The following is a 16483-nucleotide window of genomic DNA, read 5'->3' on the forward strand; positions in this document are numbered from 1 at the left end:
GTTGGAGACACTGGAGAGGATTATCACGTCAGGGGCCAGGCGGCCAGGCCACCACCAATTAGTGAACACCCCTTGTCCAGGTCTTTCTTGTAGACGTGCAGACTTCAGCATCCTGAGGAGAGAGTCTGCTCAGGAACAGGTTCCTGTTGTACCCACGGCTCAGGCTGGTGAATACTGACTCTCCAGTGTGCCAGGAGTGAACAAGTTCTTCTCTCTGTGCTGGAGAAGTCTGAGAGTCCACATGGGCCGCACCCAGAGTGTGCCTGACAGGAAGTTCAGCCAGCCCTCGCCCACCGACAGAAGCAATGCACTGGGAAGGCCTCACTTCAGGCTGTGACCTTGGAGCCACTGATTCCCCTGACAGGTTGGAGAGGGCAAAGGCAGCCTGTGCTGAGGGATCTTGTCAGTGAGAAGCTCTTCCCGGAAAGGACTGCAGTTGAAAGGGAAATGCCACCAAGGGGAAAATGCCACCAAGGGGGAAATGCTAGACTCTAATATAAGCCAATAGTTATTATTATTGCATAAATAAAATTATATGTAATAGGGTTAGCGTTTATGTGTGAAAACTATGTGTCCATTAATACATGTTATCCTAGCTATGTTTATGTGTGAAAACTATGTGTCCATTAATACATGTTGTCCTAGCTATGTTTCTGTTCCTGTGATAAATTCCATGACCAAAAGCAGCTTAAAGAGGAGAAGGTTCATTTCAGCTTGCAGTCCATCGTGAAGGCAGGTCAAGGCAGGACCGATTGATCGGAAGAACTGAAGCACAGCCCAAGGAAGAACGTCTTGCTTTCCATACTGTGCAGGCTGATTACATCATCCAGGTTCATCTGCCCAGGGCGGGCACCGACCCACTGGGCCAGGCCCTCCACATCAGTCATTCATCAAGAAGGTGTCCTACAGACTTGCCCACAGGCCAACCTGATGGGGCGTTTTCTCAAGTGAGGTCCCTCTTCTCAGTGTTTGCCAAGCTGACAGAAAACAACCAGGACACATGTAAATCAATAGTGGGTGCCCAGGTGGCAGGGAAACACATGTTGGCACATTTGGGAAGACTAGTGTTAACGTTCACAGACAACTACTCCAAGAATCCATCTCTAGGAATACACCAAGAAATGGTGGCACACGGCTTGGATTAGTGTTACATTTAGGTTTAGGGGTAGAGCTAGGCCTACTGTGAGGATTAGGATTAGGGTTAGGGCTAGGGTAGGGTTAGGTTTAGCGTTAGGGTTAATATTACGGTTAGGGTTAGAGTTATTGTTATTGTTAGTTCTCGGGCTTGGATTAGTGTAATGGCTAGGGTTAGGCTTAGACCAAGTGCTAGGTTTAGGGTTAGGGCTAGGCATATGGTTAGGGTAGATCTAAGATTAGAGTTATTGCTAACGTTAGGGTTAGCTTTAACGTTAGGTTAGGGTTAGGGTTAGTGTTACGTTTAGAGCTAGAGCTAGGGTAATGGTTAGTGTTAGTGTTTGGGCTACGGCTTGGATTAGTGTTACATCTAGGGTTAGTTTTAGAGCTAGGCATTGTGTGAGGATTAGGGTTAGGGCTGGGTAGGTTTCGGGTACTTCAGGGTAAAGATTCCGGTGAGGGTTAGGGTTAGTGTTTAGGGTTTGGTTTATTTTTAGCTTTAATTTTAGGGCAGGTTTAGTTTTAGGTTTAGTGTTAGGTTTATTATTAGGTATATTTTAGTGTTAGGATTAGGGCTAGGGTTAGGGTGTATAAAAAAAAAAAAAGAAATGGTGGCACAGTATAGGGAGAAGTCGCGTGGGGAAGCTTAAGTAGAGTATAGGGGATATTGTAATATAGACAGTTGTTGACTATAGACTCCTGGGTGCCCGCAGCGAGGGAGCAGAAAGTCCAAGGCTGTGACATCAGACATCCTTCCATGCCAGCCTAATTCAACCAGGAAGTGAAACCCACATGTTGGCAAGGCTTTCTCTCACCTTTGTTTGGAGGGACGGGTTCCCTTCTACCTCCTGAAGTTTTCAAGCATCTCCCACGGGTCCCTTCCCAGGCTGGGCTCTGCCCTGACCCTGGGCCAGGAATGTAGGGTCCCCGTAGCAATGCAAATCTTGATCAGGAGCAGCAGGTCAGCAGCAAGCATGGAGGGTGATAGGATGGGAGACTGGCCAAGCCCTGGAAAAGGGGCGAAGCCATCCTGAAGTGAAAACCTTTTGCTGTCCCTCCTCTTTCAATCTGTGCCCCAGAGAAGACCCTCGGTCCCCAGTCAGGCTCCAGACTTTGGCTACCAATGGCACAGAATACATTTTTTTTTGAAACAGGGTTTCTCTGTAGCTATGGAGCCAGTCCTGGAACCAGCTCTTATAGACCAGGCTGGCCTCGAACTCACAGAGATTCACCTGCCTCTGCCTCCCGAGTGATGGGATTAAAGGTGTGTGCCACCACCGCTTGGCTGGAATACATTTTCTTAAACAAGATACACAAGGCTGTGAGCTTTCATCACAGAAAGACATGAAGAAATTCCCACAGATGTGCTACAGAGCCGAGCTCAGAGAAAATCTCAGTTGGAAGGAGAATTTTGAAATTAGACATCTTTGGTCATTTCCCACTTAGTCCCGTCTTATCAAGACCCACTGACAAACCGCTATTATGGTCCAAACTGGGTCCCAAATTCAAATGTTGTACCTCACCCAGCACCTCAGAATGTGGTCTTATTTAGAGACAGGTCAACAGCGTAACTGAGGCACACTGCAGCAGTCATGGTCCAGGGTGACTGAGGAGAGAGGACATGGGAGCCATTTGTACTCAGAAGGACTTTCTGTGTGAACAGGGATCGCCATTGAGCTGGGGAAGCTGGATCAGGCATGGGTGCTCCCCCCAGCCTCCCAGAACCAGTCTGCCAACATTAGACCTGAAGCTCCTGCTTCCAGACTATGAAGAATGAGCATCTCTTCACTAAGTCGTTATGAGCCTAGCCATGCCAGAAAGCCACAGTGCTTGGGAACAGAGTCCTGGGTTGTCCTCATGATGTCACTGGTGTGAGAACCCATGTAGTGGAGGTCCCCTGCCTCACATGAAATGATACCCACTGGATTTCCTCTCTTGGATGGAACCTCTGTCTGGGCTAGGTTGTCCTTCACAGCTGAGCTGGACAGAGCTATTCTCCAAGCCACACTGCCATCTCTATGAGCTTTGCTATGCATGCTGGGAACTTCCGAAGACTTTGGCCAAACTCACCCTTAAGCAATCAGAAAAGTTAACGCAGTCAGTACAGTCGGGTGGGTGGAAGGCTAGACCATGCACTGTTCAGAGCTGCCCATCTCTAGGGTACAATACTGGTAAAGTTGGCCCCATTGGAGCCTTTTCATCACCGAGGTGTGTGTTATTAATAGTTTCCAAGGGATTGGAACCATGACCTTCCAGCTCCAGACACCAGGGGGCCAGCTCTCCCCAGTTTGTTTGTGAGTTTGGTGGAATCTCAAACACTGACCACAGCTCACTGTAAGCCACCTTGGTGCCCTCCTCATTGAACACACTGAGAGCCCAACTCTGTCTTCCTTGGGCCACATTTCAGCTTCAGTTCTTCCAACCTGGACTCTGCTTGTACCGGTATTTGATGGTGCCAATAACGTCATTTAACTTCTATCTGGGGGTTCGCCCTCTGCGAACTGTGGCATGAGTGGATGGGCGAGAATGCCCTGCTGTGAACTAGGGCCAGCTCCCAGCCTGGCTCCTCCCAGGACAGCAGGGCAGACTGCAGGCAGATAACTCAAGTTACAAGTTCTCAAGAGGGAGAGCGCAGGGAAAGACAGAGCTGCCAGCTCTACTCTAAGCTCGTCAATAAACACAAAGTCCAAACCCTGGGACTGACACCAAACCGAGCAATGTGACACCTGGGGCTCGAAGCCTTTCTGGAAGGTTCTTAGTCATGCTGTCTTTGCTCTTCTGCACCCTGCCTTCGGGTGAGGACTAGCATGCTCCAGGACCACACAGACCATCTCGCCTCAGACAGCATCTTGTCCCGTGAGTGCTGTGGCTTAAAGGGACAAGAAGGAGAAGGTAAGACAAGCCAAGAGAAGCTGTGTCACAGAGGCTGGTGGCCAGAGCCTCACTGGACACAGACAGACAGACACTGGGCATGAAAAATTGTCCATTTGTGATGGGGAAAAATGAGAAAGCAAAGTCTTGGGCAGCTCTTGCTTCCCAGGCAATTTCAAAGTATTATACAAATATTTCAATTATTTTTTTCTTTTTGGTTTTTTGAGACAGAGTTTCTCTGTGTATCAGCCCTAGCTGCCCTGGAACTCGCTCTGTAGACTAAGCTGGCCTCTAACTCACAGAGATCTGCCTGCCTCTGCCTCCCAAGTGCTGGGATTAAAGGTGTGCGCCACCACCACTGCCTGACTTAATTGACCTTTAGACATCTCTGTAAAAAACATACTATTAGCACTGCCATTTTACAGATAGAGAAACTGAGGCAGAAAGGACACATAAGCAGAAAGTGGCAGAGCCAGGACAAAAGCCCCAAAGTGAAGCTTCAGATTCATGTACTTGGGCTGGTGTGATGGCTCAGTGGGTAAAAATGCCACATAAAACCAGAAATCTGAGTTCAATCCCTTGGCCCATATAATGGTAGAAAAATCGCTCTACAAGAATGTCCTTTGGCCTGTGCACATGTTATTATACATGTCATGCACACATGTGCACACACATGCACACACAGATGCACACACAGATGCACACACATGCATGGGATAATAACTAAATAATCACCTGCCTAACTCCTGCATTACTTTCTGCACAGTGATAAACTACTATGTCCAAAAACAACTTAAAGTTGATTTTTGCTTAGGGTTTCAAACCTCAAGATGGCCATCATGATGGGAGAGGCATGGCGGCAAAAACAGGACGCTATGGCCTAAGCTGACCATATTCCTACACCCAGGAAACAGGGAGAGCAAGCAGGAAATGGGGCTATACTATAAACCCTCAAAGCCAGCCCATGGACATACTTCCTCCAGCAAAGCTCCGTGTCCTAAAAGCTCTGTAACCTTTCCCAAAAGTAACACCAAGTAGGGACGTGAGCCCATGGGGGCGTTTCTCATTCAAACCACAATGCCTAGCAAACTGTGATCCCACAAACCCATATAAAGGTGGAAGGAGAAAGCGGACTTCACTAAGGTGTGTCCTCTGGCTTCCACACACATGAAAACACACACACACACACACACACACGATAATAAACAAGAATCCATGCAGTGAACCCCTGTGTCCTACCCTTTCATGTTTGAGGTGGGGGTGCAGCTCTCACGCTGTTGCTCAGGCTGATCTTTGAACTTACAGTCTTCTTGGATGTGCTTCCAAAGAGGTGGGATGTGAGGCGTGCATGACCACACTCACTTTGTCAGGTTTCCTTGGGCAGAGCTCACAGGTGGGATTATTTTGAGAGGTAAAAATGCACAAGCAATCTAATGGCACAGTTCATAGTGGCCTGTGACTGAGTCCCTTTATTCAAGAGTGTTTCTGCCCACTGCTGGGGTGGGCTCCCATAGCGTTGACACTGAGCACAACCAGCAGGCACAATGAGCGAGAAAGTGAACACCATCCTCGGGAGATGGGGTTGGCACTGTAGAACACCTCCCAGCTGTGAGGCTTTGCTCGCTGAACAAGGGGAAGATGAGTACGTGATCTCATTACATGTTAATGCGATGTAATAAGAGGCCAAGTGCATGCTGGGAGTGTGGGGTGTGCGTCCCCAGGCTGAGGAGGGAGAACAGGGAGTCTGGATGACTCTTACGATGAGAAATGAGTAAAGACCAGCATGACAGTAACTCCCCCATGGTGTGGTCTCTTGCCACTGGGCTCTTCCATCTCAGCCAAGGGTTTCAGGCTCATCTGGCAGGCTAAGCTGCTTTCAGTGATCCTAAACTGTTCTTCCCAAAAGACATCCTACCTCCACAGAGGGAGGCTTAGGGACATACATACAGCGTCACACCTCACAAGCAGAAGTCTGCCCAGCAGAGTTGATGCCATTAGTACACCTGCTAAGCACACCCATGACAAACACTCAACAATTGGCCCCCAGAGGATAGCTCTCAGCTGCCTGCCTGAGTTGGTCCCTCCATAGTCATCTGGAGGAACCTGAGTGTGTGACACAGAAAGGATTTTTCTAAAAGCAACATTAGGGCTCACAAATGACTGTGTCTCAGCCTGGGACCCACGCTGAGTCCCTCATGTCTACAGCTGAGGGAAGAGTGCATGAGACCTAGGGACTCCAGTACCCTCTGCCAGCTCATGGGCCCACATCAAGTCCCCAAGCAGCACCAGTCTTTAGGCTGGAACCCCGCTGCCCCCACCCCCCAACCCTGGAGCTAGCCAGTGTTGGCCCCAAATGTGTTGACTATGTAAATTCCCAGGAGCAGGGGAAATAGCAGGCTGCCTTTGCAGACACAGTGGGCAGGTGGATATCTGTTTAGGCAGCATGTGTATTGGCAAGAATGGTCTATGGCCACACCATTCGACTTAGCTGATCTCGTCTGAAGACTCAGGTTTGACAGAGTTTAAAGCACGTGACTTGCAGGTGGCAAACATGGGGTCACTCAGACAGGTCCATCTATCTGCAAGCTCCTGCAGAACCACCCTCTGGCCATCAGCATTGAGGAGCCAGCGTAGGAGCAACTGGCTCGCTGTGTGTTATTCCTTCTGTTTGGGGAACACAGCAGTTTAGGCTCAATGCAGGGAATGTTTACACTCATAACTGGATGCAGAGAATGCTGAGAATCTGCCCTCTGCATTGCCAGAGTGAAGTCCAATGCCGGGGAGGGCACACCTGTTTCTTTATTCATTAATGGTAATCACAGCATGCAGAGGGGAATCCCACGTCAGGTAGCTGTCCTGGAATTGGCATGCTGGCTTTCTCTGGTGTCTGACTTCTGTTAAACCCAACTTGCTCAGCCTCTGCTATCTGGTCTGGTCTAACAGTGGCTGGTTTGCCTGGCCACTCCGACCGCCCCTCATTCACTGCCTGAACCTAGCATGGCGTCTGTTCTCTGGGGATAGGATAGCCTCCCACAAGGGACACTAGGGGTGGAACGTTTGTCTACGAGGTTCACAAGATTCAAACATCTATGGAGCATACCATGCCTGTACCCAACGAGGGCTGCATGGTGGCTTGGGCTTATGTAGAGCGGCAAGAAGAGCCTAAATAGACCTCCTTCCACCTGCCCCAGGGCTAGAGCTTTAACCTCTGACCTGTGTCCTTTTAGGAAAAGAAGGATGATCACCCTACCATCCTCCTGGGACTCACTCTGCAAGGATTGCACCCTCTCGGGTGAGGGCTCCTCCCTGTCTTTTTTCTCCTCCACCTGCCGCTGTCCGGGTCCCCAGCCTGCACTCTGGTTTCCACGTTCCTCCACATTCCTTCTGTCTTTCAGGAGGTGGACCACGCCCAAGCGCCACAGCTGCTCTTCCACTTCCCCTGGTCACATATTTCGAAGGTGACATTTCTGGTGGGTGTCTGAATCGGGAGAGGATCCACAACAGTCAGGGGCCCCGAGAACAGAGAACCTGCAACTTCATTCTCAGAACGGGATAGGGATCCACACCGCCGGGTATCACCCAGCCCTGCTGGTCCTCACCATCATGTCTGGAGGCACAGCCACAGTGGTGTTCAGCCTCTGAGATGTGCATAGCTCTGGTCACCACTCAGCGACGACGACGAGAGAACGTGGTTCTTTAGAGACGTGCTGTGCGGCTTCTGTCCTTGCTTTTTGCCGAAGCTGAAGGGCTGCCGGCAACACAGAAGCTGCTGTTCTACACAGGCTACGCCTGGCGCTCCCGCTACCTACTGCGACTGCTTCGGGCCACACACCAGCTGCACCTCAGCTTGCGGCCTGTGCTGCAGTGGCTCCAAAGGCTGGAGGAGGCAGAAAGTGGGTGTGATATCCAGCTTGGTCCGGTTACCTAGTTGATGGCCACGCACCCTCTCTAGGGTCTAAGGTATAGCGAATCAACCCTTGAAACTCCCCCCCCTCCTGAGGCTGGCCAGCTGTTCTGGGCTTGGCGGTCAGGACACACCTTGTACTGCACCTGTCGTTGCTGGTGGCCATCAGCTCCCTGGGTGTTTGGATGGAAAGCAGTGATGATCTGTCGGTCACTTCACTCTGTATATGATTCTGTAGTATCTTATTTCTTACATTCCTAGCCCTACAAAGAGCCAGAGATACAACCTGAAGGGAGGCCAGCCTTGGTGCTGCCCTGACTTGCTTCACACTGAAGCAGGTGTGTGTGTGTGTGTGTGTGTGTGTGTGTGTGTGTGTGTGTGTGTGTGTGTGTGTGTGTGTGTGTGTGTGTGTGTGTGTGTGTGTGTGTGTGTGTGTGTACCTGAACATATTTGTGAGACATGAGTGAGTAGACCTCTGTGCCTGTGTTAGGAGGCAGGTCCTTGAGGATGCTGGGTGCATCCTTCGAACCAGCAGCTGCGATCTGCTCTCCGCTAGTCCTGTCCTGGGTCATGGGGCACCAGGACTGCTCAGGATGGGTCTGCCGCCACGGGCAGGGTGTCACAGCCTCTAGAACCATCACAAGAGGCTGCTGGTGACCAGTTTCGTTCATGCTTGTCTGACTGTCACTATGGGCTTTGTGCAGGGGTCACTCCCCCCCGGGGGGCAGTGCTTTGCTCCACAGCCATCAGCAGGATGTGGGATTCTGACCAGCGCTGGTCCAGGAATGCAGGAGGCATTTCATCCTCTACCACCAGCCTTACGCTGTCTTCTGCACAGAGAAGAAGTGCTACCTGGAGTCCTACATCAGAGACCCACTGGAGTGAGACCTGGACCCACGCAGCAGGAAGTACCTGGGCAATGAGGACAACGTGGATGGCAGTCGACATCCCTTCCTCTCCCACACAGCAGGCACCGATCCCAGCGCCCAGCGTGGGGCGTGTGAGATGTCCGTGGATGAGCCCACGGGGACTGAGAGTCTCTGTGGGATGAAGCCATCCAGGAGTTCCTGGAGCAGCTTCAGCAACCATGATGCCTGCACCAACAGTGGAGGTGAGCTGTAGACATTGCTAATCTGGTTCCCTGGCTGCAGGCTAAAGTGGCCATCCAGGGCTGCACAGTATCTCATACAAAGCCAATCAGCGTCAGGCAGATCTGCCACTAACACTGTCTGCAGTCACATTCTCGGAGTCTTGTCTAGGCAAAGGGCAACTGGCCTTGTCTGAAGTTACTTGAGTATGAGCCACTGTCTGTTCCCTAGGCCCCAAAAGAAATGGGCACTGAGAAGATGCCATCCCCAGCTCTTCAGGGTGCTTCTTGGCTCCCACGAACAGCAACCTCTGCCTCTCCTAACGCTGACTGGAGCTACTCTGTAGAAGACAGGATGTCACATGTCAGATGGAGCCCGGACACCATGGGCTCATCTGAGACTCTGTGCTCTTGTGTGTGTGGCTTTCTTGCTGGCAGTTCAGACAAGCAGACGGCCTCATCTCAGACAGTCCTGTGAGGAGGGGGATTTGGTTCCTACTTCCGAGTTATGGCAGGAAAGAGCCCAGGGCAGGATAGGGCACAGCAGTGAGGATGGGCCCTGCTCATTTTTCTCCTCCTCATCCTCCTCCTCTTCCTCTACATCTTTCCAGCAGCTTCCCAGAGCCCTTCTCAGGAGTATGAGTCATGCTGATCAGGACAGGGGTCCAGAGAACTGAGGCCACGCTCCAGGTAAGGTCTACTCATGGCTTCTGCTCCCTGCCCACCTAGATTTCCAAATTGGGTCCTCTGGGCAGCCCTGGAGGCACAGACCGGTTCTTGGGAACAGTGGGTTTGGCAGTAACTCTCTGCTTCAGTCTCAGGGACTACATGAGCAGGCGTCCTAGAACACAAAAGGAACCAGTCGTCAGGATGAGAACAACCAACATTGCTCTCTCTCTGTAGGCTGGCAGGGTGACCAGGACCTCCACAGCCTGGACCACTCGAGTCTGCACCAGCCTTGCCAACACCTTCTATGTACTCACCAGTCACACCTGGGGCTGGCAAGAAGTTCCTAAACTACCTCTCCCGGAACTGGCCTGGTGAAGACCCACCCCTGCAGAAGTCTGTTGTGCAGGCAAGAGCTACCCAGCAGCCCTGTTTGTGCCAGTCAGTCTTGAAGGTGACTTGCTGGCATCCAGCACCATTTTGTCCAGGTCTGGCAAGGCAGTCCCTGGCCCTCAACCCTTTCTGCCTGCATATGGATCACCTATTCTTTGCCTGCTCACCTGTAGGAGGGGTGGAGCCAGCTCTGACCTTAGCCTAGAGGTAGGGGTGGGCTCTGCTCTTCCTGTCTCTCACCGGGACAACTTAAGCTCTGAGGTGAACATTAGCCCTGAAGCAGCTGGGCTCTAATCTGTGAGAGGTGTCATAGCGGGACATGGGCATTAGAGGGCGCCCTAAGACTGCACAGTCAGCCTAGGCTGGCCGGGCTTTTCCATCAGGACTCTGTAGTCCCTTGTTCCATAGCTTGCTTCTAAGTGCTACACCAAACACAGAGGCCTCTCGTGCAGTGTGTGGCTCTGCCGCACCAAACACAGGGGCTTCTCGTGCAGTGTGTGGCTCAGTCCCACCCAGAGACCCATGCAAACAAAACACCATTGGATGCAGTGAATTCTTTTCCTGTAAAAGCCCCCTTACTCCCTCCTCAGGCTTCCTCCACCTGGCCATGACACTGTCACCAGGACAGTGGGGCAGGGTTGTCTGGGGGTCTCCTCCACCTCCTCACCACAGCCAGAGAGGTGCAGAAGCTGGTGAGCAGGCGTAATATGTGGGCTCTGGGAAGACCCTGGAGTGTGGTGGGTTATCGACCCACAGACCCCTCAGGGATCTTCCTGCCCCGGTCCAAAGGAGAACCTGATGTTACTTTATTTGTGGGGGACTTGTGTTTCACTGCTAGTCACAAGTTCTTGGTAGCTGTGCCCAACACTGGGCCCCCTTCTAACCCCCACATTTGCCAGAGTGGAGCAAGAGTCTGGCTGGTTCGGTAGGGCAGTACTTCTTCATCTAGGCCTCTCTTCCCTGTGCATCCTGAGCCCAGGCAGAGAGTGTGGTTGCGCCAACCAGCCAGGACGGTGGCTGAGGTGTGGCCCAAACGGGGGGCTGATTGAACTGAGGGTTCCATTCCCTGGATGGTGTGATAAGAACAGATTGGGAATTGTGGACAGGACTGGGCAGCCAAAGCTGATTCAGGCTCTCCGGAAGACCAGTATACGAGTACTATTGGTACAAAGTGGGATTAACTAACCCTGACTGAGAGGCATACGGTCTTCCATTAGAGAATCTTTGAGAACAAGAAACCCCAGTGTCAGCGGAGGTCTGTGACAGCTGTGGTGCTAGGCGTGGGGCAGGGCTGATTTCAGGACATGCCGCCCCCCCACAGACACAGACACACACACAGACACACACACACACACACACACCACGTTCAGGAACAGGAATGCAGACAGTGATTTCCATGACATGAAGCTAACCCAGGGAGTCAGGATTGTATCCAACTGCCCTGCCTTAGCATCCCCTTACCACATATGCCCCTGGAGAGTGTCAGCCAGAGGTAGAAACTCTCCTCTCTGGTGTGCCTATCCCTCAAGCTCACGTGAGGTCACTCTGGCCCCAAGTAGATCACCTGGCCCTGGGGTTCCTATGTGACCCCAAGGAATAAAACAGCCCGCCGTTCATTTTTATACTGTTGCTCACAGAGCTGGCTCTTGGCAGAAGTCAAATGTGAGTTGGGACTTGGAAGGGCCTGGGTATCTTCTTTACCACCTGTGGAAGCAAGGTGTTCCAGACAGAGCTGGGTATGTGCTGAGTAGCAAGGTTAAGAGCAGGCAGCACTGTCGGGGTTTGTCCTCCTCTGGTCCTGGATGTGCCCCTCCCAGCAGAGCGCGGCCTGTTACAGCTGCTTTTCATTATGTTTATGGATAGCACAGTAAGAGGCCAGCTGGGTCTTCCGGTCCTCAGGGAGAAGGCCCCGTGCTCAGTTGTCCCCTGTGAGTCCCCTTGGCCCCGGACTGTGGTTTTCAGTACTCCCAGGAGCAGCAGAGGCCAGTTCAGCTCACCCTCAGTGTGTGTGCAGCAGCAGCTAGGGCTTCATGGAAGTCAGGACCTGTGCCCCGTGTCTTCACAGACAAGAAGACAAGACCATTGGTTGACCCTGAGAAGTCACTTGGGACCCACAAGGATTCCTATTTCTGTCCTTCCTCTGGGCCTGTGGACAGGCCCGGGGAACTAAGCCAAGTGTCTCTGACCACCAGACTGCACAGAGCTGCAGACCGCGTTCGTGACCCTTGGGACATGGAGAGGACGATTAAAGGCCAGGCTCTCTCTGTGCAGCTACCCAAGAGGGTTCAATGGGGCAAGTGAGGAAAGGCGGGGGCATAAAAAGGAGCTGAGGCAAAGTCCCCAGGCTCCTTCCTATAGTCATCTGTGAGACTGGAGAAAGAAAGCTACCACCCACAGTCCCTCTGGCCCCTGGGCAGGGGCTGGAACCCTTTGACTAGTTCCCTAATGCAGAGTGGCTTGCCATAGGAGCTAGTCCTACAGCAGGGCCAGGCTCACGGCAGAGCTAAGCATCCAGATTCGAGAGACCCTCCCAGGAGCAGGCCTGGCCAGCTACACCCAACAGAGGTGTTTCTACAGTGCTCACGGGGACTGGAGCTCAAGAGCCTGCTGTAGGCCGTGGTGTCCAGCGTGAGGAGGACCTCCGGGTGGGGCATACAGACAATGGTGGCTGCTTGTGTGATATGGGCCGCAGAGCAGACCTACACAGCAGCTCTGGCTCCCCTCCTCAGCAGGCGGAGGCCAGAGCACTCTTCCACATCCCCCTTCTGATGGGAGCACCTTCACTTTGTAATGTCTCTGACCCTGGGGTCTCAGAGAGTTAGTTGCTCAAAAACCAGTGATGTGGAACAGGCAGGGCAACCATCTCAGCACCAAAGAAGACTAAGCTGGGGCTCCCACGGTACGCTGATGGGGTCGCAGTTTTGGAAATATTCAGGGGACAACATGTGTGGCTAGGATCTTATCTCTTTCTCCTTGATATCATCACCCTTTTGGCGATGAGCAGTACAAGGGGACCATGCAGACGGGCTTCTTCCCGGAGCTGTGACAGACAGCCACCAGCTGGGCGTGTTGTGACAGACAGCCACCAGCTGGGCGTGTTATGGCTCAGTGTAGGGCAGCAGGCTTCCAGGAACTTGGCAGCCCTTGGTTCACTCCATTCTGGAATGGATAGCAGAGGGAAGACATCTGTTCTGACTCCCCACACCCCAAGCCAGAGCACATGGTCTTGGGGTCACGCAGGGTCTAGACACAACAGAACCAGCCTCCACATCATACAGCTCCAGTTTGGGGATCTTAAAGGTCTTCTGTGTCCCCAGTAACAAGCTGGAAACGAGGAGGAAAGGCACTTATGAAATATCCCAGAAACAAGCTGCATCCTCCACACCAGGAGGAAGCTGGCTATTCAGTCACACGAGGGGGTGAGAGCCTAGGGCCCAGCAGGCAACATGAAGGGGGACCACTGCTGGCCATCGCAAGGCATTGGGAGTAGTTCAGCAGCAGCCCTGCTCAGCACACGTGAGAGGATCCTGATCCTGCAGGACAAAGGCGCTGGCGCCTGAACCTGTGTTTGTTTGCCCACTTTCTAGAGGTTGGGCCTGGCAGCTTTGAATCTTTCCCTCATTTGTCTCTAGAAACACTGCAGAATTTATCACATTGATTCCTTTTTCCTAAGAGAGCACGGCCCTGGGACCATCTATGAAGGTTTCAGGCCTCAAAATCGGGTTGAAGATGGAACTTGATGGAACTTGAATCTTGGGACTTCGGTGCCATGGAGAGCAGCTGACTGAAGCACGTTTAATAAAAGCCCAGAGACAGAAATTGGGGTCTAACCTGAAGGTCAGAAAAGCAAAACAGCCAGCCACTGGCTCTTACCTCTACCTCAGTCCAAAATGGCGATCACACCTCCAGGGATTCCAGAATGAGGCTGAGACTGACATATGTCTCCTCCTGTTTTATAATCCTCTCTAGGGTTGGGATTAAAGGTGTGCACCACTACTGCCCTGTTTCTATCGCAAACTAGTGTGGCTACTGGGATTAAAGGTGTGTGCCACCACTGCCTGGTCTGTAAGGCTGACCAGGACAGCTGTTTTACTTTCTAATCTTCAGACAAGCTTTATTTATTGAAATACAAATGAAGTATCACTAAAGCTGGCTTCTGGGGACATGTGAACAAGTCCCCTGCACCCTGATGTCTGCTCAGAGCTCTGGTCAGCAGATGGAGGCTTCTGGCTGCCGGGAATGGGGCGGAGGCTAGTGGTTCTCCACGTCTCACCTGCTCGCCCGCCTTGTAGTCCCTCAGATGTTGTTGGCCCTGGCTTCAGGTGTCTGCCCCGAGCTGCTCTTGGCATCTATGCCAAGAATCGCTGGCTAAGATGGGCAAAGCTGAACCCCACTGGTCCCCTTGCTCAGTCACAGGCTGGAACAGGGGTAGGGCAGGCCAATGGTTCAGGCCTTGGGACAGAAACCAGAAGTCAAGGTTGCAGAGTGTCCAGGGCCTGTTGACGGCACCTTCTCCCAGTGTACGCTGAGTCCCTGACAGGCTTGGTATGTTGAGTTGATGCCCTGTCTGGCCACACTGGGGTTTAAGAGTCCGCAGGGCCAGTTGCTGGTCATTTAGGTTACTGTCACCTAGTCTTGGGTCACACTTGCTGCTGGGTCTATAGAGACCAATCTTTGTCTTACCCCACCTGTGGTTGCAGTGTCTGACCTTCAGTGCTGAAAAAGGCATGGCATACTGTCCTAAATCAACACATTGATCTTTCCACAGATCCTAGTCCTGGGGACTTCCTCTTAGCCATGGTCAGGGCCCATCTTGGCCTAGAGACAATGGAGGAGCAAGGAGCTACCCTGCCTGCAACCTTACCCTTCTCTCACCCCTCCCCCTGCATCCCAATTATTGGCCAAGCCAGCATCAGTAGATGCAGGGGTCAGCCTCTGGTGGTAGCAGCCATATCCTGGCTCCCTTCATGAAGGTGCTTGGGCTCCTAAGCAGAACCCCCAGGCCTGCTTGCCTTTGGCAATTCCCCTGCAGGCCCTGAGACAGAGCATGCTCTTCTGCTGGAACCCTTGCCTGGGGGAACCCATCTCAAGCAAGCCCCTCCTATATGCCCTGATGGGGGACCCTCCAGGGATTTCCTGGGTGTTCTGGTGGCCTCATCAGCCCCTGTTTCCCCTCATCTGGGGCTCATCTCTACTGGCTCCCATTCTGTAGAGATCAACCTGAGCAGTGGGGGACAGGTGAAAGATGAAACCCTCATCTGGCTGTTCCTCTGTAACCAGCCAGGTCCAGCATCCCCATAGTCCTGTGTGTTGTGTGTCTGAGTTTCTGTGCCAGCCTGGTAAAGCTGAGGCACATCTCAGACCAGCTAAGAACCGAGAAATGGAGTTCTGATGCTAAAACTGTTTCCTAGTGACATACCCTCTTCAGCTACAGATAACAGCAAGGGTCCTCTTCCAGGCATGTGACAATGAGGCCAACCTCATCCTGCATCCGTATTGGAACTGGACTCACCTGGACTCCAAGGCAAGTGGAACGCACTGTCCTCTGTCTGTCTAAGCTCCAAGAGCCCTAATGGCTACTCCAGCTCTACAGGGAAGAGCCTGGGGGCTTGCCACGGTTTCCCTTGAATAAGGGCCTCTTGTCACTTATGTCCAGCCTGGGACCCCAGCGCGCTAAGGAGGATTAGAACTATGAACACACATGTCTTTGGTCAATGTGACCCTGGCACTAGGCTAATTCTTGCAAGGCTCACATAGCCTGTGTTGACCCTCTGGGTTTCCACCTCCATCCCAGAGCTGGGAGGGTGGGAATGGGGCTTTAGATTGGCTGGGGCACAGAGATGGAAGCAGGCAGAGCTCGTGTATAGCTCGGGAACCTTAATGTGCAGATGCTGGACCTCGCTATGCATCCCAAGGTGACAGACCCAGCCTGCTTTACAGTCCAGCTCCTTTTCCAGGTGTGGGCTCAGCCATGCTCCTGATCCAGGAGAAGTCTCCTCTCCAGCCACTTTATCCCCTATCGCTCTAGGGTCCAGGGATCTGGGGCAAGGTTCACCTCAGGCCCACAGAGCAAACAGCCTCCTTGAGGCCAAGAGAACACTGTTTATTTCTGAAGTACACACATCCTACAGCAATGACATGAAGCACATCTCAAGGAAGAGCAGCTGACCCTGCCAGGCCCATCCCTGACCTCTGCATCTGGGAGCTGCGAGGTCTCCTTCTGGGTGCTCTTCGCTCAACCTGCCGTGCTCGAGCCCCAAATTTTAGGCCCCGAAGAGTCTCTGCCATGTACTTCTGCCCGGGGGATACACACAGAATCATCAGTAACTTTGCATCACCGCCTTAAAAAGAATTTTAGATGTCAGGTGTAAAGTATGAAAATGACATTTCTAAATGCTAGATGGCTATTTGAATGGAGAAAGTCTGCC

At 52.3% G+C, this 16483-nt stretch overlaps 1 protein-coding gene across 1 annotated transcript in view; it reads right to left on the reverse strand.

The window, feature by feature from the left end:
* Nucleotides 1–16205: 16205 nt before the first annotated feature.
* Nucleotides 16206–16483, reverse strand: part of Kif25 (kinesin family member 25) — a 13834-nt gene continuing 13556 nt past the window's right edge. The window contains exon 9 of the mRNA XM_026787493.1: nt 16206–16396. Coding sequence (XP_026643294.1) covers nt 16206–16396 — 191 coding nt within the window. The remainder of the gene's footprint in view (nt 16397–16483) is intronic.

This window comes from Microtus ochrogaster, linkage group LG9 (assembly GCF_000317375.1).
Source record: "Microtus ochrogaster isolate Prairie Vole_2 linkage group LG9, MicOch1.0, whole genome shotgun sequence".
Lineage (NCBI taxonomy): Eukaryota > Metazoa > Chordata > Mammalia > Rodentia > Cricetidae > Microtus > Microtus ochrogaster.